At 38.2% G+C, this 23664-nt stretch overlaps 1 protein-coding gene and 1 long non-coding RNA gene across 6 annotated transcripts in view; one reads left to right on the top strand and one right to left on the bottom strand.

Annotated features, from left to right (window-relative positions):
* The first annotated feature begins 3353 nt into the window (after positions 1-3353).
* Positions 3354-23664, top strand: part of LOC140791375 (phospholipase A1-Igamma1, chloroplastic-like) — a 78633-nt gene continuing 58322 nt past the window's right edge. For 4 of the 5 annotated variants that reach the window (XM_073141921.1, XM_073141917.1, XM_073141918.1 and 1 more), the window contains exon 1: positions 3354-4946. In XM_073141921.1, the coding sequence (XP_072998022.1) occupies positions 3607-4946 (1340 nt within the window). In that variant the 5' untranslated portion in view covers positions 3354-3606. Of the gene's footprint in view, positions 4947-18638; positions 23635-23664 lie in introns of those variants that run through there. The other variant, XM_073141919.1, reaches the window with a different exon arrangement.
* LOC140791377 (uncharacterized) lies at positions 7400-19167 on the bottom strand. Its single transcript, XR_012109560.1, has 3 exons — positions 19010-19167; positions 18673-18851; positions 7400-7487 (listed from the first exon to the last, which is right to left on the bottom strand). It is a non-coding gene; the product is annotated as an uncharacterized lncRNA (long non-coding RNA).

Raw genomic sequence — 23664 nt, 5'->3', positions numbered from 1 at the left:
GACTCAAATGTTTGTAGATTTCCTACCAATTGTTCAACTTTCATAGAATCGATGTCCTTACTTTCCTCAATAGCTGTAACTTTCGCCTGAAACCTCTCTAGAAGAGACCTAAGGATCTTACGGACAATTCTGTTTTCAGGAATTTTCTCTTCTACGTTGAAACTAGAGTTGACTATATCACCCAGCTCTGCATAGAACTCATCAAATATCTCATTCTCCTCCATACGTAGAGTTTCAAAACTAGTAGTCAACCTCTGAAGTTTAGAAAGTTTTACAGGCATAGTTCCTTCGTGAGTAGTTTCTAAGATCGTCCAAGCTTTTTTTGCTATCTCACAAGTAAAAATTCTTTTAAATTCTTCCGAGGAAACACAACTAAAAATTGCATTTATTGCCTTGCTATTCAATCCAACTTTTTCATAGTCTGACCTATCCCATGACTCTATCGGTTTATCAGCAAGTTTATCATCCACCATGTACATTGGTGGACTCCAACCGTTCACAACGGCAAACCATACTCGTTTATCTATAGACTTCAAGTAAGCTCTCATCCTAGCTTTCTAATATCCATAATTTGATCCATCTAGGATAGGAGGTCTAATAGATGATGGTCTATCTCTATGAAAATCTATGCCTATTTGATCTCTCTCAAAGAGTGAGAGAACCCGCTCTGATACCAATTGAAAAACCCCTAGACACAATTATGTATCTAAATATTAGGCAATGATATCACTCGTTCGCTTAAGTAAAAGTTCATAGAAATATTAAGAACAAAAGCAGAGATGAACACAGTACCCGCGTTCGAATGCGTTTGTGAACACAGCTCTCGGTCTGTGTGAACGCAAGTACCCGCGTTCGAACGCGTTTTGTGAACGCAAGTACCCGCGTTCGAACGCGTTTTGTGAACGCACCGCGTTCGAACGCATTTGTGAACGCGGTGTGAACTCAACAGCTTTTCTGCAATAATTTTGTAATTGTTCAAACCAGAGATGTTCTAGACTTGTATAAAGCTCATATACATGTAAAAATACACTTAGAATATTTTATACATAATTGCTAATAATTAAAAACCTAACACTTTAAATATAAACAAAGATCTTCATCCTCTATAATGAAGACAAAATAATTAACTTCTTCAATAGGAAAAGATATTTAATAGCACTATTGTGTTCATCTAGATGCCCTTTGATTAATTTATAAATTTTTGATTTTACTTCTAGCACGGTGAAATTATTTCAAATACTTAAAAAGATGAGTTCTTCCACCTTGGTAATAAAAGAAATATTTTATACTCATTCACTCTTATAACATTATTTATATGGAAAAGACTGTAGTATGATTGTATAGGTTAAGTTTCTTACCGAAAATTTTCATGAGAGAGGTGAAAAAGAAAAAGAGAGAATTTGTGAACAACTTTTTGTTGCAATTGCAAAAAAAGTAAAATGAAGTATAATTATATTATTGTAGAAAAAAAATATAAGTAACATATAATTTCTCTCTTCATATTTGGCCCTATCTCTTATAGACACGTTCTCTCTCTTAATTAATAAAAATAGAAAATTAGAAAAGACAAAAGTCATTATTTAATAGTGCATGTGATGGTTACTTTCTCCTCCGCTATAATAGGTTTAAGAGTGTCACGATCATTTTACAGAAAAATAGATAAAATTATAAAGTTAAAATGGAATGGACATAAATTATATTGGTTTATGAAATACGAGGGATACAACTATACACACTATTGCTTAATAAAAATAAAGGTAAATTACATATTGCCCCTGGTACTTATGCCTAAATTTAAAGCATCCCTCTAAACTTTTATTTCTTTCACTTTTCCATGTGATAAATATTTATATAAAACTCTGAACTTTTCGTTCAAACTAATAGAGAAATTAATTTATAAATAATAACTTATGGTATTAATTTTGAGGTTTGTAATTAGAGATTGGAGAAGATAGAAGAATTTGAAAGTACATTTTATTTTAAATTTGAATAATAGGATTAAGATATAAAATTTAATAGAAAGAGAAAGGCAATTCTTGACATTTTAACATTATTCTCAGATTGTCAGAAACTTGTCTGTATGAAAGTGGGATCTAGCCAAGTCAGTGTCATGTGGGCAGTCGAACCCATAGTGAAGGAATGGTCACTCATCTTATCTAAAAACCATTCTTTAGAAGTATGCTTTATCAGTAGAAACAACAACGTTATCGCTAATAGCTTAGAGTCTTTTACTTTCGCCAAGAAAGTATGTAGGGAGTGGGCCAATCCCCTTCCTGATTTTCATTGTAACCTGTCTTTAATTTAAATGAATAGGTCAGTCGACCTCCCTTTTAAAAAAAAAATATTTATTATTGTGGGAAAACTTTTTCCAATAATTTTTAAAGCTTTTACAAATTTTTTGTTATTTTAGATGTAAAAGTTAACGGTTACACATTAGTCTAAATCAAAGGATGAGAAAATATGGCAAATGAAAGTTTAGATAATGATTTGATTTTATACACAGGGGCAATTTGTAATTTACTATAAAAATAATGAAAAAGAAAAAATTAGAGAAAACTTAGTGTACTGTCTTAGGACTTAGGGTTGTGTTTAGTTTGAGTTCACCGCTAGTCTTAACTTGATAAGGGACCTTAGTCATATTTAGTAAGTCTAAGTTTAAAATCTTTTGAAATTATAAATTTACTCTTGGAAATGACTACTTTCATATTTAACAATTTTAATAATAATATTTTATTAGTATTCCTTAAATTTTCTAAACAAATACATAATTTTTACTCTTTGGTGTCACATTTAAGTAATAATGGTACTCATATTTGGAATTATCTTTCATATAACCTTAATTTCTTTCAAAAATAAAACATTTCTCACCAAAAGAATTTTTTCAAACTTACTTAGCCCGCAATATCTTTCAAGGTGGTTAGGGCTTATATACTTTTTAGCTCACAAATGATTGTAAGCCTGCAATAGTTACTTGAATAAAATTTGCAATATTGAGAGATTCTTTATAACAAAAAGACAAACTTTACATATGGGTTTACAATGTGGCAAGATAATTAAAAACCGTAACTACATACGAGCTAAAAAAATAAAAATAAATAAAAACAAAATAATTATATTCAAACATGCACACAGGTACTTAGAAAAGAAAACAAGAACTGTATGTTATGCCGGCTTGCAAACCCATGAGTAAAAGAAAAAAAAAATTGACGGTGGCCATATGATTGCGGATCTAAGGCTAAAAATCTGAAAATTATTTTTATTTCTTTCAAAAAAAAACAAGAAACTATTATTCACGAAAATATCAATAATAATATTTTTATATTAATGTACTTCAAACTCAAAGGGTCAAAGAGGCATTTTGATCCATTTGTCTTGGATATCCTCATATTCACTTCAAAACCAATGTATTTCACTTTTTTATATCACATGCAACAAAAGGTTATAATTATACTCTTACTCTAATTTACAATCAAACTCTATTATTCTAAGCCTAATTTAAGATATCTAGAATTACTCGAGAATTACTCGCCCACCCACATGTTCTGACGACATAGTTTATACATATACCCTTTACTGCACTCGCCATTCATTTCCCCAACATCAATCATGCACTCGTTCCAATCTCCCCAATCGATGGCGATCCCACACCCGAAACTCGGGAATCCACTCTCCGGCCCCACCCACGACCCTTCACTAATTGGTTCCCACCACCACCACCACCACCACCTTCCTCATCTCCTCCCCGTCCGATCCTCCAAACTAGGAATCTTAAAGTCGAGATCAGCACGGATATCGACGACCCATCTGCCCTCCGCCGCCAAAGACGACTCCTTCACATCCCTCGTCACCGAACTGGAAACCGAGCAACAGGAAGGGCAGGAGCAAGAGTCGTCATCCAATAGCCATCTCGCGGAGCGGTGGCGGGAGATCCACGGCAGCGAGGAGTGGGCTGGCCTTCTCGATCCGATGGATCCGCTCCTCCGCTCCGAACTGATCCGTTACGGCGAGTTCGCACAATCCTGCTACGACGGCTTCGACTACGATCCCTTCTCCCGCTACTGCGGCAGCTGCAAGTACCACCGGCGCGCGTTCTTCTCCGAGCTCGGAATGGGCGACTGCGGCTACGAGGTCACCCGGTACCTTTACGCCACCTCCAACACGAAGCTCCCAAACTTCTTCACCAAGTCGCGCTTATCCAACAAGATCTGGAGCCAGCGTGCCAACTGGATCGGCTACGTCGCCGCCGCCTCCGAAGAGACCACGGAGCGGCTCGGCCGCCGCGATATCCTGATCGCGTGGCGCGGCACGGTCACGAGACTCGAGTGGGTCGCCGACTTGATGGATTTCTTGAAATCAGCTTCATCCGAGGGGATCCCGTGCCCGGATCCGTCGGTTAAGGTGGAGTCGGGATTCGTGGATCTCTACACCGACAAGGACCCGACATGCCGGTTCTGCAAGTACTCGGCGAGGGAGCAAGTGCTCACCGAGGTGCGGAAGCTAGTGGAGCAATTTACAAGTAAAGGAGAGGAGGTCAGCATCAGCGTTACCGGGCATAGCTTGGGGAGCGCGCTGGCGATGCTTAGCGCGTACGATATTGTGGAGGTGGGGATCCACGGCGGGATCGGAGGCGAGAAGGCGGCGATCTGCGTGTTCTCGTTCTCGGGGCCGAGGGTGGGGAACGGGAGGTTTAAGGAGAGGTTCGAGGGGTTGGGTATCAAAGCTCTGCGAGTGGTCAACGTTCACGATACGGTGCCGAAGGTGCCAGGGATCTTCGTAAACGAGAGGGTGCCGCATATGGTGCGGAGGATGGCGGAAGCGTTCCCGTGGAGTTATAGCCATGTGGGGGTGGAGCTATTGCTGGATCATAAGCACTCCCCTTTCTTGAAGGACACTGGCGATCCCTCCTGCTTCCATAACTTGGAGGCCCACCTGCATCTACTAGACGGGTATGCACTTACTTCTTGTTTCCTTTTTCAATTTTTTTTCCTTTTTTTTCTAAAAAATTTTACTTATCACACTCTATATTTTATTTATTTTATAATTAACAGCTTGTTAAATTTTATAATTTAAATTTTTTTATTTTTTTCAATAAGTCTAATTTAACACCTTGAATTAATTAAGACGTACCAGAATAATTTATAAAGTAGTGGGCCGGTTTCTTTAATTATCTGAGGTTAGTGGCTGTAAAATTCCCTATCTTAGTTAGCGAATATTAATATATAAGAGTAGACTAATAATGCCTGAAAGGTCCGTTGGCACCGTTGCCAGCTTGCTTCGCATTAATTTTATGGGTTTGTTTTTCTTATTAGATCGCTATACGTCACCCTTGAAACGTATACTTATTTGAAATATAATTATAATAATTCTTTCCTTTTTTTCTAAAAAAAGACTACCGGTGTAAATTAAATTAGCTTGATAATTCATTTAAATTAAAATAAATGAATTAGCTTGATAATTTATTAATCGGGATCAAATAAAACTTAAAGTAAATTCAATTGAAGGACATAGATATAAACCATTGACCTATGATCCAATAGTTTTAACAATATATATTTTACAAAGTCATTCTTCTTCTAGTCTACCCTTTGAATTAAACAGTAATACTAGATTCAAGGATTGTTGACCTTGGTGGGAAATCTTCTCATTATATGGCGGACCTAAATGCTTTAATTCTTTCTCGTCGAAAACTAGAGTTTTGACTAAACTAGACATTCTTTGAAATTTATATACCCAAATAGCTAATTCATGTATCTAATTTAATATCAAAATGGATCTGTTTGTGCACGTAAGTTGCAACCTCATAGTCCAAAAGAAAATGCTAAAAAGTTCATCGTTTTACTCACTCTTTTTATATATTGTTATATTTGTACTTATTTCTTGTATGAAACACTAATGAGATGAGATCAATATCTTCTGATTGGATAAAACATACTTTTAACATATTACCTATTCCATAAGACATTGAATAGTTAAACATTTTTTCTACTTGGTCAGTTTCTTTGCAACTAATATTTTAAAAATAAACTTATTTAGATAATATGTTTAAAAGTTGACTATTTTAGGTGAATAAGTTTGTGAGAAGATCTAATATAGTCAAAAACACTTAGACTCGTTTACTTGTGGAAGCGTTTTCTATTAGTAACAAAATAATAACTTATTTTAATATTAATTTATTAATATATATAGAGGCGATCATTGGATGGGTTGGGTTAGGTTTAGGCTACGCTAAAATATTATAGCTTATTATCGCTTATTAGCCTATAAAATATCGAGCTTGGGCCAGAAATAATAGGCGAGTGTAGTTGGTTGGATTTAAAAAATTTTAGATCTTACCAAAAATAATGGGTCTTAATGAAACTAGCTTTCATAGGACCATTATTGTATAGTGATATTTATTTTACTAAATATTCAATATGGGACTAAAAATTATAGGAATAAGCAGGCTAAGGTAGTGGGCCGGGTTTTTGATCCAAACTATATGGGCAAAGACTTAGTTCATGCTGTCGATTACCATCTCGAGTTGATGTGATCTGGGTTAGATAGGACCACCTCGTAGACATTAGGTGTAACACCCACCACTAAACACGTGGGTAAAACTCACGTCATTACCACGTGACTTGCTAATCAATGTTTCAACACAATATACAAGCAAAAAGTCTACGTTTTTATAAATAAAACAGATAAAGAAACCCATAATACCAAGACCACAACAAGCCAGAATTACATATTCATAAAAATATAAGTCAAAGCAAATGCTAGAGCTATAAGCCATCTAACTTAATTACATTCATAGAATAAAAATAAGAATTAGAAGACTAAAAGCCGGTCTTTGCTAGATCCTCCATGGGCCCGCGGGTCATCTATTAATATGAAATAATTCTACTAAATGGTAGTGATCATAAAGCCTACTAAGTATTTACTTCTACAGTCTACAAGTAGCGTAAACAATGATAGAATAATAGGTAAATATGAATATGCATATCATGATCAAATAGAATACATCAGTACCACATACTCATTGTAACGCCCCCGCCCGGCACGGGCACGTGCATGCACAAGCGCCCACGCGGCACGCGCGGCGCACGCGACATGTCGGGCGGGGCCTATCACACCCAGATACTCTCTTGTACACATATAATCATGACATCATCAAATAAATCATACTATTAACCAAATAAACCGGTTAACATATGAATATCCCAGTCCACAATAATATACATTAGACCACTACATAATCTGGCAGGACCCACACAGGCCACAATAAACCATCAAGATACAACTAAAATAATTAATACAAGAGTACACTATAATTCGACATGTAATATCCAAATCATCGTCTAATACAAAAGAATACAAATATCAAATACTAATACAACTCAATATCTGATTAAATTATCATCTATACAGTCTCGCATCTATAGCTCACCTCATCATCGTTATAAAATATCTTCTCAAGATATCTCAAGTTGCTATCACGTACCACATATCTGAGATGGTTAGAAAAGAAATAAAGATAGTCATGAGCAAAAGACTTAGTGAATAGACCTTACCCCGAATCAGTAATGCCAAATAGAGAGTAAATCATGTACTAGATAATATGAATCAGAAAGAGCATCATGCTATGAATGAGAATATGAATGTTCATCGATAATACATAAGTGAAAAATAAATAACATGTCATGTCATAACTGATAAAATACATAATCCTCGACAATGTATAAATAAATCTCTAAGTCATATCATCATCATAACTCTATCTCTAATATGACAAATGATGGATGCCGACCATGACCATACTATGATATCAAATACAACCATATATGATGCATATTGTTCACCCGATAATCAAGTAACCAAAAGATAATAAAATAATATGTATTTCTCAACATCACAATCATCACCGACATCTCAGTATCATATCATCATACTAGACTACTATGCACAGTCAACACCTGGTACCCAGTCTCAACATCATGTCTGAAGGTTCAGAGCATACTCCGCCACCCGCAAGAGTATCTCAAATATAATTATACCCCACCACCTGCTAGCGTATCAACATCCATCCAGACCGGGCACCCACATAGTTGATAGAAACCTCGTGAGGATAACTTGCCACGTATGCCCTAGCGAACGGCATGTGTCCGAATGTCTACTGCGCACAAAGACTAACGACCTCGGACGTAAGGCCAACACTATCGCGACTATGTCGAGCGATTAATCATCCACCAAGCGCGTCCTAACCCTCGCGCCCACTCGAGTATCCTCACGCTTTCTATCAACTATCCTATCAATCATATTTCATGCTTTTCTTCTAAATGTTAGATCGTATGTATATATCCAGTACAATAATAAGTCAATGCATAACAGGAATTTAGGTGGAATAGGAATCAAGAGAAAATGATGCAATGTAGTCTCCAACTGTATCATCAACACATACATACTCATGCTAATATATTATATGCATACTCATGCTACAGATCAACTCGGTATACAATCATAACAGTAGAATCATCTCTAATCATCTCTAATCATCTCTATATATATCACCAATGTACTCATATCCCAGATCAGCATAATCAAATGTATGATAAAATATGCTCGACTGTAATCATCAATAGGTAAAGTCATATAATCATGTTGGAGGCCAAAACATGCATGTACATAATATATAACATAACCTAATTTGAGAAAAGCGTCTAGGGGATAAGACTACTCACAGTCTGATCATAAGACACCAACCACGCATCTCTCACGTCCATTAGATAATCGAGTGACACTCATTGCTAGCAAGATCCACGGGGTCTCAAATAAGGGGGTTTGGGATCTAAAAATATTCAAGTAATATTAATTAGTCATTTATCCAATTAAAATTAATTCAAGTAGAATATAAAAGTTTATTTGGTTTAAAATCACTTCTTTTACTTTGTACATAATTCACATTATATGTATTTTCGAATATTATGACATACTATTATTATAAAATGCTAGTTATAATATACGGGGAAAGGTTCATTTCTTTTTATTTAATAATCTAAATATATAATTATAAAGTAAAAGCTAAATAATTATAAATGCGATATAAGTATAGATAAGATCTATTTATAATAAATTTATATTTCTTAGTCTATTTTGATTAATTAGAAGTTATATAGTATTTACTTAATTATGCAAAATAATTAATTAATTAATAAGACTAGTATCTTATTCTACACACAATAGTATATAATAAATTGTTAAGATTACTTAAATTTCATATATTATGAATATCAGTACATAAATCTAATAATTATAATTTACAACACTATCTATTAATCTAATAGAAATATAAATACATAGTTACATCAAAATAAGTATTATCTATATTTATGCATAATATTTTATAACCTAGTTAATCATTAATTGTAATATTTATAATTAATAATCATCATGTTGAAGAATATATATTATTATTAAAATAATTAATGTCTAAATAATTTATCTACATTAATTAAGGAAGTAATACCTAATTAAATAAATAAATAAATATAAAATAAAGTAGATAATAAAATAATGTCACTAGTGCTGGGCTCGGCCCAGCACTACCTGCTATAGTGCTGGGCCGAGCCCAGCACTATGCAAAAAAGAAAGAAGTAGAAACAAAGGAGGAAGAAGAAAAAGAAAGAAAGCAGAAGAAGAAGAAGAAGGGAGGAGAAGAAGAAGAAGAAGAGAGAAGGGGAGCTGAGGGAAAGAAAGGAGAAAGGAGAAAGGAAGAAGAAATAAGAAAGAAGAAGAAGAAGAAGAAGAAGAAGAAGAAGAAGAAGAAGAAGAAGAAGAAGAAGAGAAGAGGAAGATAAGAAAGAGAGGAGGTGAGGGAGGAGCTTGCGGACCGGGGCCGGCGGGGAGGGCACCGACCGCTGCTGGCCAGCCGGCGGCTCGGCTCCGACGAGCCTGAGCTCGGGCAAGAGAGAGAGAGAGAGAGAGAGAGAGAGAGAGAGAGAGAGAGAGAGAGAGAGAGAGAGAGAGGGAGAGGGAGCTTCTCACCGGCCGCGACGGCTTCTAGAAGGTGGCGGCGCAGCCGATGTCGCAACGAGGAGTGCGAAAGAGGGTGGAGAGAGAGTGGAGAGAGAGTGGAGTGAGAGAGAGACCGAGAGAGATAGATAGATAGAGAGAGGGAGATTTAAAGAGAGAGAGAGAGAGATGGCGGTGGAGGGGGTTGCGACAGCGGTAACGGGTGCGTGGCACCCCCACCACGCAAGCTGCATGCACAGTTTGCATGGGCACGAGGCCGGCCACAGTGTGACCGGGCGCGTCATGCCCAAAATTAAAATTTTCTTTTTAGATTGAGTTGTTACACTTATCATGCTCATTCAATGCGCACATGCATTGGCAAACAGTAACGTGCCATGTGCTAATACGGACTAACATGTCCTCAATCTCAAGCTCACACTGAGCTTTTCCCATAGGCCATATTAATACTACACTATATAATATGCATCACCTTAGATTACCGAGTTTGTAACTTAGGCTCATGCAGAGCTACGCCCGAAGGCCACATCAAATACTCACGCCCGACCACACACATACCCCTAAGGGAGGGTAGACCATAGCGATAGAATCACCAGCCCATCACTCGGCCAACATCATGACTGATTCTCCGCCACAACAGACTAAGGACCTTAGCTATAAGCCCATCACATAGGTTAGTATCACACATTAGTACTACCATCTGAGCCCTCGACTCCACATCATCGAATCACCGTGCAAAAATTATGAGCCATCGCTCATGGATGCCATCACCCTATGTCATCGAGTACGCTAGATTTACATCAGCCTACCATTCTATCTCTCTCAATTTTAAATTGTTGCAGATCTTGATTTAGAGGCATAGTGAACTTCTTCAATTTGTATCAATTTTTATTTATGTTTTAGGAAAATAAAATAGTTTCTAGAAGGTGCGTTCTTACGCAAATGGATAGCGTTCAAATACGGTCATTCGAATGCTAGATTTGCGTTCACACATATATGATATGACCTTCCCTAGATTAAAGTTTGATCTATCCCATTTTAGATTTGGACAAGATCTTGCATGGAACTTTAGAAGAGGATTCCTAGAAATATAGCCATCAGATCAACGTGAAATTTTGACATGCCGTTGATATGATCTCCCTTTTTGGCTAAGGTTCAATCTCTTCCAATTCTCAGATATGAACTGATTCTTTGCATGGAATTTTGTAAATAGATCTAGAAATATTCCACCGTCGGATTGACGTGAAATTTAAATATGTTGTAGTCTCAGAAAAGAGCTTTCCCACTAATCAAGTTTCAGATGAATCGGATGTGGGAATCTCGAGATATCGTTTGATTAGTGGATGAACATCAGGGGGTCTAATCAGGATCCGTGGATGGAGGCACGAGATACTAGGATGATGGTGGTTGGAGGTGGACCGGTGTTAATAGGGTGGCACTGGTGAAAAGTAGTGGTGGAAGGGTTATGGTGGATGGAAGGGTTAGGGAAAGTGTTGGGTAGATTAGAAGAAGGGGGAGGAGAGGGCCACCCCTAAGGGACTAGGGTGATTGGCCAGTCGAGGGAGGTTAGAAGCGGCGTCGTCGGGGATTGAGAGAACGAGAGCGAAGAGGACGAAGGAGGCAAGGCAAAACTCAATTTTTCAATAATGACTCTATGGTTGCCATCCACATCCTTTAGGGGCTAACAAACAATTCAAAATTAACCCTAAACAGTACATTATCATTGACCGCGTTCGAATGCGCCTGCTCGCGTTCAAATGCACCTAGTTCGCTCTTCTCTGGATTTGCGAATGCGATGCAGGCATTCGAACGTGCGACCAAACACACCTATTTCCCACTTCTATGGATTTGCGAATGCGATATAGGCGATCACAGCACGTTCGAATGCGGCGTTTGAATGCACAATTCACACTCTCTCAACGTGATGCAGGCGTTCACAACCACGTTCGAACGCACTCCACCCACGTTCGAATGCGACTTATAGAAAACTTATTTTCTTAGGAATTAAATTTTAAAACAAGAAACAAAGACACCCCTAAAGTGTAACTATGCTTGAGACGATATTAGTGAAGTTCGAATCGTATCAGCTGTAGCCCTAGAAAATATCTTTTCAACAAATCTAATTTCAGGTGAATCGGACGGTGGAACTTGGAGATATCTTTGGATAAGTGGATGGACATCAGGGAGTCCATTCTTTGGATCCGTGGATGGGGGCATGGAACCTTAGGTGGATTATGGAGGTGATAGGCCGGAGGTAATGGGGTGGCACCAGTAAGGAAGGTGGTGGTGGAGGGACTATAGATGATGGAAAGGGTTCAAGTGAAGGTAGAGAGTTCTAAAGATGAGAGAGGAGGGGGCCGCCCCTAAGGGACTAGGGTGAGTGGCCGGTCGAGGGAGGCTAGAGGCAGCGGAGCCGTGGGATGAGGGAACGAAAGAGAAGGAGAAGAAGAAGATTAGGGCGAAAACTCAATTCTTTAATATCCTCTTTTTAGTTGCCATCCATACCTTAAGAGGCTAACCAAACAATTCAAAAATGACAATTATTAACACTAGAAATAGTGGATTTTTACCAACCACGTTCGAACTCACCAGTTGCTTTCTCTGTATTTGTGAACACCTGCAAGCATTCACAAGCGCGTTCGAACGTACCCACCCGCATTCAAAGGCAACCTACATAAATCTTTTTTTTCTTTGAATAAAATACTAACATAATATGAAACGACGCCATAATGTGTATCCACGCTCGAGACGACATCGGTTGCACACGTTGCTCCATGAAGTAGGGTAAGCTACACTAGTCCGTGCGGATAGTAAACCATCGACCAATCAAATAGGGTCGCCATTTGATGACGGCATGCAAAATTGCTAGCATTTCACACTCGTAGGTGGATAATTGTCATGACTAGTTTGACAATGCCTTGCTTATATATGCCACGAGCCTACCCTTCTGCATTAAAATAGCTCCAATATCTGCACCTGAGGCGTCGCATTCTACCACGAAGGCCTTGCTGAAATCCGGCAAAGCCAAAACTAGTGCAGTAGACATAGCTATCTTCAATGCTTCGAAAACCACCGTCGCTTTGCTTGTCCGTTGAAACTCTCCATTTTTGAGTAAGGAGGTCAGTAGGGCAGTGATCTTGTCGTAATTGACAACGAATCACTAATAGTACCCCGTCAACCCAAGGAATCCCCTCAATTCTTGCGGATTAGTAGGAATATCGTCAAAAAAGACGAGCACATACTGACGCAAGAGTGGATGAAAAAGGTTATTCATCAGCCCTTGGAAGGTCGCCGGTGCGTTGATGAGCCCAAACGGCATGACTCAGAACTCATAGTGGCCATCGTGAGTTCGACACATCATTTTGTGTACATCTTTCTAGTCGATGCGGATTTGATAGTGAAAAACCGCTAGACACAAGTATGTATCTAAATACTAGGCAATGATATCACTCGTTTGCTTAAGTAAAAGTCCGTAGAAATATTAAGAACGAAAGCAGAGATGAACGCCAAGATTTTACCGTGGAAAAACCCAAACGGGAAAAAACCACGGATCCAAACTCGGATCAAAACCAATCACTAGAATAGTGTCTTGACACACAAAACAACCCGTCGATCCAAACGACTTTGTTCTTCTCAGTCTTGCTCGCTAGAACCCACGATTCACTGCTTCTCGTGATTGAAGTCCAATCTCAGTAACCCTCGAGATTGATCTTTTGTCTAGATAACCCTTAAGACGAAAGATTAATTTTTTAATGATGAGTGGAACCTTGTTAGTTGAAGAACTGATGTAGCCTCGAGAAGTCTCCTTCAATAATGCTTCTTCAACCACACTAGAGATAGAGCATCACAATCCTTATATATGATCTCCAAGATAGAGCCAAATCCAAGTCCTATCCGTACTCACGAAAGTCCAATTTTATCAAACTTCGTTGGTGCGTTCGAACGCGGCCCGGGTGCGTTCGAACGGCATGACTTGATCTCAGGTGTGTTCGAACGGGCCCGAGTGCGTTCGAACGCGACAACTTGAATTCTTCGAGTTGCATTCGAACGCGTTTGTGAACACAACTCTTGGTCTGTGTGAACGCAAGTACCCGCGTTCGAACGCATTTGTGAATGCGGCTCTCTGTCTGTGTGAACGCAGATTCCACGTTCGAACGCGTTTGTGAACGCGGCTCTCTATCTGTGTGAATGCGGCTCTCTGTCTGTGTGAACGCAGATTCCACGTTCGAACGCGTTTGTGAACGCGGCTCTCTGTCTGTGTGAACGTAGATTCCGCGTTCGAACGCGGTGGGAACTCAACGGCTTTTCTCTAATAATCTTGCAATTCTTCAAACCAGAGATATTCTAGACTTGTTTAAAGCTCATATACATAAAAAAATACACTTAGAATATTTTGTACACAATTGCCAAGAAATAAAAAGCTAACAATCTCCCCCTTTGGCAATTTGTAACAAAACACCTAGGTTACAAGATATTACAAAGACTTCAAATTGAGCAATCAACAAGTCTAGAATATTTTACACATCAATCCCTGCAAATAAACATATACCAATCCAATATCAAGTGAAAATAACTTGAAATGAATAAACAATCCAAATACAAGTTATCAATGGAGCATAAGTTCAAAAGTACTTAAAACAGACAAACTTAACAATTCCTCCAAGCAAAGTTATAAGCAAGGTTAGAACGACAGAAAGACTCTAATAAACTCCCCCTATTACCATGCTTCCCCTACACACCTAGACACCAAGACACTCTACCCCTTTTTGACACAAATGTCAAAGACTAGGAACTCGGAGGAAATTGACGATGAAGAATTGTCAACACAGAGTCAAGTACAGTCCCCTGACGAGCTTGTTCAGTTCGTAAATCATTCACGGCCGAATGGAGATCCTGCACTTGAGTACTAAGCTGATAGAAACGGTCCGAGTACTGTGGTAACTCCCCCTCAGTGTGAGATGTGTCAGTGTCAGAGCTATCATCAGAACTGTCAAGGTGCGATGAATGACCAGCGGCGAAAGAGGACGGCTTGAGAGGAGACGACTAGTCGTGAGCTTGACTCCGCTTAAGAGTAATCCAATCCAACGGTTTGTGCGAAGTAAGGGAAGGTTCCGAAGCATCCACACGCACCCCACTCTGAGTGCACAAATTTGTAATAAAGATGCCAAATGGTAAGCCCTCACGAGGTGCTTCTTTTTGTGCAGCTGTGAGTATTGAATCATAGATCACCGCAGCCAAATCAACTGAGACTTAGACTCTAGATAACATTGCATGAAGAAGGAATGCCTGATCCAGACTAATACTTGAATGTCGAGTCTTGGGGGTGACGTTGTACAGACAAAACAGGTGAAGTATGCGAGCCACAGACGTCAGCTTCGCATGCGGCATCATGTTTCCCTTCCAACGTTCCCCTTTGATCAGTACAGTGCCAGCATATTCATTGACATCTGGAAGTGGAGCAGACGTTGGATACTGGAACTCACCATCAAGAAGACGAAGTTCAGCGCGAATAACATTTGAGTCCAAGTATACAGACACCCCACGAACAGTAGAACGTATACAACGATCTAAGACCGTGGCATTACTAAAAAATTCGCGAACAACTTCCACATAAGCAGTCCCGCTTATCCCACACTCCGATAACCATCCTCGCTCAGTAAATATCTGTTCTAATCCCAAAGAAGAAAAATCGGAAATGACCACGGGTCATTCACAGATAACAGGACGGGTGCCAAAATTATGTTTGTAACGCCCCGCAGCCGTAGATGTCGAAAACTTGGGAGCCGAAGTAGGTGAGGAAGGCGGCCTAGGTTTCTTGGAAACTGCAGCTTTTCTAGACATTCTTGAGAAAGAAACAAGATGCAAGATTCAATACATACCCAAAGCAAACAAAAAGATAGCAAGAAATAAAAAAAATCCAAGAAACTATGAAGGCCCTAAATGAAATCCATCATCCACTTGAAAACGCTAAGATATCATGTTCAATCACACAAGAAACATCAAGATAGTAACTTTAACGTGATCAAAACTCGAAAATGCACGAAATCAATCAAGAGCAAGAGACTTAATTGAATAAAAAATAGGAAAATTGATGGATGATCATACCTCGCAAAAGTGAAGAAAAACTAAGAAATTCAGCCGAAAGACGCTAGATCCGGAGGAGAACTACCCTTTAAAAGGGTTTGTGGTGAGAAATTTGATGAAAAATACCAAGATCTTGAAGATTTGAGAGGGAGAAAATGAAGGGTTTCCAGGGTTTGGAAGATGGAAGATGAAAACCCTTGGTTCAGACGCAATATATAAAGAATCCTCGAGTGCGTTCGAACGCACCAGTCTGCGCGTTAGAACGCGCCAGTCACCGCGTTTGAACTCAAAAATTTACGTTCGAACACCCTTTTTTTAAATAAAAAATCTAAGAAAAAGTTAAAAAATCTTTTTGGAGATGCACCTCTAAAAATTCAAATAGATTCAAGACATAGAATATGACAATCGAATGAAATAAGTCATACATAGATCAATCAAATCATCAAAAGCATATTATAATCAATTCTAATGCATCACTCAAAATTAAATTAATCTTGATTGATCATAACAATATACATATGCAAGGTGAGCATAGATAACATGAAACATTCTTCTTAAATAAATTTTCTTATTTAAACAATGATACAACACAATAGTCAAACCGACTTAGTATTTAAATTTGCACTATTCGACTTATTCTCTATAACCGAATAGGAATTTTTCCTGTAATATTTTTTATATATAAACCATATAGGTGCAATGATGGCTTTCACACATGAGTAGGTAGCCCTTTTCTTGTAGTATATATTAAACAATGTGCAAGAAGATATTCACAAACATTAAAAATTTTATTTAATTTGCAAGCAATGTACTAAGTCAAACTGGACTCTAAACAAGATAGCTTTTACACAAACTCATTGTAGCCCTTTTCATTGATCTTTTATGAACACATTTGTGATAACTAAGAAAGAGGTCAAACTGTGCAAATCAACGTCAATAGTGAGCTATTTAAAAAAAAATTTCATGATGTCATGCTCACTCAAGAATATACACACGTTATGAGTGCATTAAATTTAGTTTAATTATCATAGAAATCAAGAGAGTGAACAAATCAGAAATGATACAATATACTACAAGATGACAGAATTGACTATCATAACTCATAATCAAGAGAAAAATCATATTTATATGTCAAGAGTATACTATTGAATCTAGGAGTGCATGAAATTTTTTTATGACAAAAACTCTTGACAAATCTGAAACTAAAACCAAAAAAAAGTTCTGAGTAAAGAAAACTTAAAAAGAAACAAAAAGAAATAATAAAAAAGAAACACGCAAACCAAACAAAAAAAAATCAATCCAAAGCACAAATCCCTAAAGAAGTACGAAGATACTCAAATCTCTATAAATCCAAAGGTTTTGTAAATAGATCACCCAACTGTTTCTCTGTCTCAACATGTTCTAGTGCTATTATTTTGTCTTCAACTAATGCGCGTATAAAATGATGTCGGATATCAATATGCTTTGTACGCGAGTGTTGAACAGGATTTTTTGAAATATTAATAGCACTCATATTATCACAATAAAACACCATAGTATCTTGTTCAATGTCGTAATCTTTGACCATCTGCTTCATCCATAGTAACTGAGAACAACAACTTCCCGCTGCAATATACTCGGCCTCCGTAGTAGATAAAGATATCGAGTTTTGTTTCTTACTGTGCCAAGCAACCAGATTGTTTCCAATATAAAAAACTCCACATGAGGTACTTTTTCTATCATAACATGAACCTGCCCAATCAGAATCCGTGTATCCAGATATGATAGCTCCCGAGTCATACGTAAACTAGATACCTAAGTCAACTGTGCCATCAACATATATTATGATACGTTTCACAGTAAACAAATGTGTCTCCTTAGGTTCAGATTGAAACCTAGCACACACAATGACGCTAAATGACTATGCATAAGATATGCAAACTCCTTAGCTAATGATCGACTCGTTGCCCCGAAGACAATGTCATCTACATATATTTGTGCCACAACTAAACTCTTGTTTGACCATCTAATGAACAATGTCTTGTCCACTCCCCCTCGAGTGAACCCCGCATCTACTAAAAAAGTGGTCAACTTCTCATACCAAGCTTTTGGAGCTTGTTTTAGCCCGTAGAGGGCCTTTTTCAGTTTAAACACATGAGAAATTTTTTTTTGATCTTCGAACCCTTTCGGTTGTTCCACATAAACATCTTCATTCAGAGTACCATTCAAGAAAACACTTTTAACATCCATTTGAAACAATTTAAATTTTAAGTGACAAGCAATAGCAAGCAGTATACGAATAGATTCTAATCTAGCAACATGAGAAAATGTCTCATCAAAATCTATACCCTCAACCTGAGTATATCCCTATGCTACGAGTCTAGCTTTATTTCGAACTATATTGCCATGTTCATCACTTTTATTCTTGTAAATCTATTTTGTTCTAATGACGTTCACATTCTTAGGTCTAAGAACTAAATACCAAACATCATTCCTAGAAAATTGCTCTAATTCCTCATGCATAGCATTAACCCAAGAATCATCTAACAATGCTTCCTTCACATTTTTAGGTTCAAACGAAGATGTATAACAAGTAAATGATACCTCACTTTGGATTTGTCGTCTTGTCTTAATTGGTTCATTCACGTCTCTGATTACTTGTGACAGTGGATAATTTGATTTCACTCTAGCAGATGGTTCCGGTACGTTGTAGTCATCTTTGTTCTTTTCAACTTTGTCCTCGTCCTGATTCTCAATATCCAGATCAAGCTACTTTCCTATTTCTTCGTCATATGTATTTGCAGAAACAGAAATAAGAGTAGCTTTAGTTAAATCAGTCGTGAATTCATCTATCATAACATTAGCAAATTCCATAACAGTAGAAGTCCATCAAGTCCGTGTGAACTAATTGAAGCACACGGTTGGTGGTAGCTGCATTTACCTTCTTGTGTGAGATTCGAATTTGTTTTCCAATTTGACACGAACCGCACACTCTTTTTGATATTTCTTTCATCTTAGGTATTCCTCTTACCACTTTTTGTTTGGACAGAGTAAATAATTCCTTGTGATTCACATGTCCAAGACGTTGATACCAAAGATCTGCAATGTCAAAAGAGGCACTGTTACATTTCAGTTTATGTGACGTTCCAACAACATAACAATTATCAAATGTTCTAGATCCATAACATATAACATTACCACCATGATCTAGAATAGTACAATTATTTTTGGAGAATTTTACCTCATAATCTTCATCACAAAATTGATTGATACTCAGAAGATTTGCTTTCAAGCCCTTAACGTAAAGAACATTTTCAAGAATAGAAACCCCTGGAGAACTTACCTTTTCTTTACCTATTACCTTGGATGAATTACCATCTCCAAATGTCACAACTCCCCCTTCATGTTTTTCAAGATTAGAAAATAACAACTTGTCACCCGACATATGTCTTGAACAGCCACTGTCTAAATAGCACAAATTAAAATTTAAAGCTTTCAAGGCTGTATGCACAACATAACATTTCAAATCACTTTTCTTGACCCATATGACCTTTGTTTTTATCCCATAAATGAAAGCAGTTCTAGGTTTTGCAAAAATTTGCAATGAGGTCGAATATGCCCTAGAATTTTGAAATGATAGCATGTCGGAACAAACCCTTTTCTACTCACCTTTTGTCGAGGAGTGTGACTAAAGTTTACCTTTGGTGCCGTTGATGATTCACCAGTTTGTAGATTTACCTTCAGTTTAGAAGCATTTATCCAGGATTGCTTTGTAAATGCGGTTGATGACTTCAGATATTCTTCCTTTTGTATACCTACAGAAACAAAGACAATTTTATTATTATTTGAACTACTAGTGTATACAACACCATACCTATCTTTTCCAGAGATCTGAGCCATTAGAATCTCGTCAAGTTTGTTCTTCCCTTTTAGAAATGTCACTTCCTTATTCAGTCGCTCTAGTTCAATTTCATCAGCCTTCATTTTAGTTTTTGCATTGTCAAGTTGTTCAGAAAGGTCTTTGACATGTTCAAGTTCCAATTTGTACTTCTCCTCAAATTGAATTCTTTCTAGTTCGATTACCTTTAGTCGTTGAAGTAGTCTAAGATTGCTTTTCTTGAGTTTAAATGACTCCAGGTACAGGTCATTATATGCCTTTTGAATTTCAGATTCATCTTCCTCAGCTGGTAACATATCCTGATCATCTGTACTATCAGTATCAACAACAGAATCGATATTAAGTAGAGAAGAGGCAAAAGCAATAAAGTTTTATTCGTCTTTTCTAGAATCATCATCAGATTCATCTGAGTCATCCCAAGTAACTTTCATAGTTTTACCCTTCTTCTTAAGGCGATTAGGGCATTCTTGTGCTATGTGTCCAAAACCAGAACATTCGAAACATCGAACTTTATTCTCAGAATTCTTATTTTTCTGTTTAACACTGTTGTTGCTCACACCTATATTCGAACTCGCAGTATTCTTCTTTTTCACAAAGGCTTTGCTTTTCTCAAGTTTTTCAGCATTCAACTTGTTTGGCTTCCGAAAGAATTTATTAAACTTTTTGACGAACATGGCCAACATCTCAACATCTAAATCACCTTCATCATCAGACTCCTCTATAATTTCTTCAACTGTGGATAGAGCAAACCCTTTGGACTTCCTCAGTTTTGAAAGACTGGACTCAAATGTTTGTAGATTTCCTACCAATTGTTCAACTTTCATAGAATCGATGTCCTTACTTTCCTCAATAGATATAACTTTCGCTATTATGGCCGAAATCTACCAAACTCTAAAGGCTAGTTATGAGGGTGTCTTGAGGACTTATAAGAGGATATCTCAGAGTTGCACGTGGCTAAGATTGAAGCGAGATGTGAGGAGTTTTGTCCGTGCTTGTGAAATCTATCAAAATGCTAAGGCAACCACGTTGAAATCGGCCGGATTACTATAGCCTCTAGCGATACCGGACTATATTTAGGAAGACATTTCTATGGACTTCATATAGGGTCTTCCGCTGGTACGTGGTTATTCTGTTATTTTTGTGGTGGTTGATAGGTTGAGCAAGTATGCACACTTTTCTACATTATCACATCAATTTTCAGCCAAGTCAGTGGCTGAAATTTTTGTTAGAGATATTGTTCGGTTACATGGCATGCCTCGCATGATTATCTCGGATCGTGATCATGTATTTATGAGCGACTTTTGGATGGAGTTTTTTAGATTGCAAGGGACTCAATTGAACTTCAGTTTGGCCTACCATCCATAAATGAATGACCAAACTGAAGTGGTCAATCGAGGCATTGAGCAATACTTAAAGTGTTTTATTGGAGAGATGCTGAGATGATGGTTGGAGTTCTTATCATGGGTGGAGTGGTCTTACAACACTGCCTACCACAGCAGTATTGGCATGACCACGTTCGAGGTAGTGTATGGGTGCACACCTCCGACAATTACGCGCTTATGATCCAGTTGCATGTGTAGATCAGACGGAGGTGGACTTAGCATTGATGGATTGGGACGCCACATTGAGGCGGTTACGTGCCCATCTTAAGCTTGCTCAAAACCATATAAAGCAAGTTTATGATTGCAGCCATAGGGAGCATGAGTTTGACATTGGCAGTTGGGTGTTCGTAAGGGTGCAACTGTATTGACAGGTGACCTTGCGTCCGATGAGAAACCAGAAGTTAGCACATCACTACTTCGATCTATTTCGGGTGCTAGAGTGTATCGGTCCGGTTGCATATCGTTTGGAGCTGTCTGAGGGGTCGAGAGTGCATCATGTCTTCCATGTTTCATTGCGGATGGAGCGGATTGGAAATCATAAGGTTGTTGGATGAGTTCTACTGGAGCCATTGGAGGAGATAGAGATCGTAGAGCCAGGCCATGTATATTTTGAAGCGTTTCCCTAACTTTACACCTTGAGGACAAGGTGGGGGAAGTGTGGTGGCCATTGTCGTCGGCCATCTTGAAATAGTCGCTACCTCCACTTTCAAGCACTAACAATGATGAAACTGTGGAGACCTTCAAAACCACGGCAACCACCCTTCCTTCGACCGCAGTGGAGCACCATTCATCCGTGTAGGTCGAGCCCTCTACCATCGCAAAACTAGAACAACCCCTATCAATAGTTGCAACACCATTTTCCCCACTCACGATGGAAGCTAGAGTCGAAAACCCTAGATTTCCACTAGCATCAATCCAAGATCCCCCCCCCGCCCGATCCAAACTATCATGACTAATCACTTTCTTGGACCTTCTACACCCGAGCCATGGCCTAAACCACATGTGCTAAGACCTCGGCTCGAACCACCCATGGCAAGGGTTTGATCCAAACCAACTATAGCTTGGGCAAACTATGGCTCGAACAAGTGGGCCTTGAGCATAACACACCTTGGGCCTTTCACATGGCAGACAAGACCCACATGTTGATCAAGGACATGTAGTTTGAGAGAAACATAAGGCATGGAAACTACCATGAACACCTAGAGTACAAGGTGGTTGGAAGCGTGGTGGATTGATGAGATCTAGGTCTAATTGCCGAATAACGAGGATATTGGGCTCGATGGATCGAGTCTATTTATCTTTTAATTGGCTCATATTTATTTTTTATGTTAGACCTTAAGATAAGTATGTCATGTAAGCCCTTAAGGAAAGTTTACTTAAGTTATGTAAGCCACTAAGGCAAGTCCAATTAAGTCATATAAGCCACTAATACAAGTTCAATTAAGTCTCATGCAAACCTCTAAGGCAAATCTTAATTTGAGTCGTATAAGCCTTTAGGGCTTGTCCAAGTGGGACTCATTGCACCTGACCTCTCTATATAGAGGGGTTGAGCTTCTTTGTTTAATCATGCAAGCATCTAAACATTTAAAAATTATTTTAGCCTTGAGTTTATTTTATGAGTAAGAGTAAGATAATCTAGGAGTAGAAATAAATTAATCATAGACATTTATTTTCCTACGAGTAGATCTAAGTTAGAACTCTAATTCTATTAACAACCCATAGCCACTCTACCTTACATCTGTCCACCCCCACCGTTGGCCATTCGCTACTCTCCGACAACCGTCGCAACGTTAAATAATTTCCAATATATCCAATTCTGACCTTTCTGCACTGTTTTAATTTTTTCTTTTCACTCCAACCTCAAAATTTTGTGAAACTAAAACCATTAGATATGTGGCTTCTGAGACTTTCTCTTATTAAAATATTATAATTTTATTACATCTAGATTGTTCTAGATCTTGTTCATAATAGGATATGGCAACGATAGTGGGGTTAAGATATAAAGCTAGATGAAGGGAGAGAAGTGGACCATACTAGGGGATAATTAGATGTAAGGGAAGGGTGGTAGCAGTGTTAACTATGGCCGAGAATGACGCTTGGCGAGAGAGAGGGAGGTCGCATGAAAAGAAGAGTGAGGGAGAAGAGTCTTGCTCAAAGCCAATGGGTTCAATATTCATTTGATAATCCAGACATGATCAACACCTAATTATTTATAGGTGGCCATGGTACAATTCAATTCGGCTAGCCAAACCGTATTAATTCAAATCAACTAAAGATAAAAGAAAATTACCCTAGTACAAGGACTAAATTACAAAA

The sequence above is a fragment of the Typha latifolia genome, chromosome 6 (assembly GCF_019914945.1).
Source record: "Typha latifolia isolate L0001 chromosome 6, TyphaL0001v2, whole genome shotgun sequence".
Classification (NCBI taxonomy): domain Eukaryota; kingdom Viridiplantae; phylum Streptophyta; class Magnoliopsida; order Poales; family Typhaceae; genus Typha; species Typha latifolia.
Note: the sequence above shows the minus strand (reverse complement) of the source record. Positions and strands in the feature narration are given on the sequence as shown.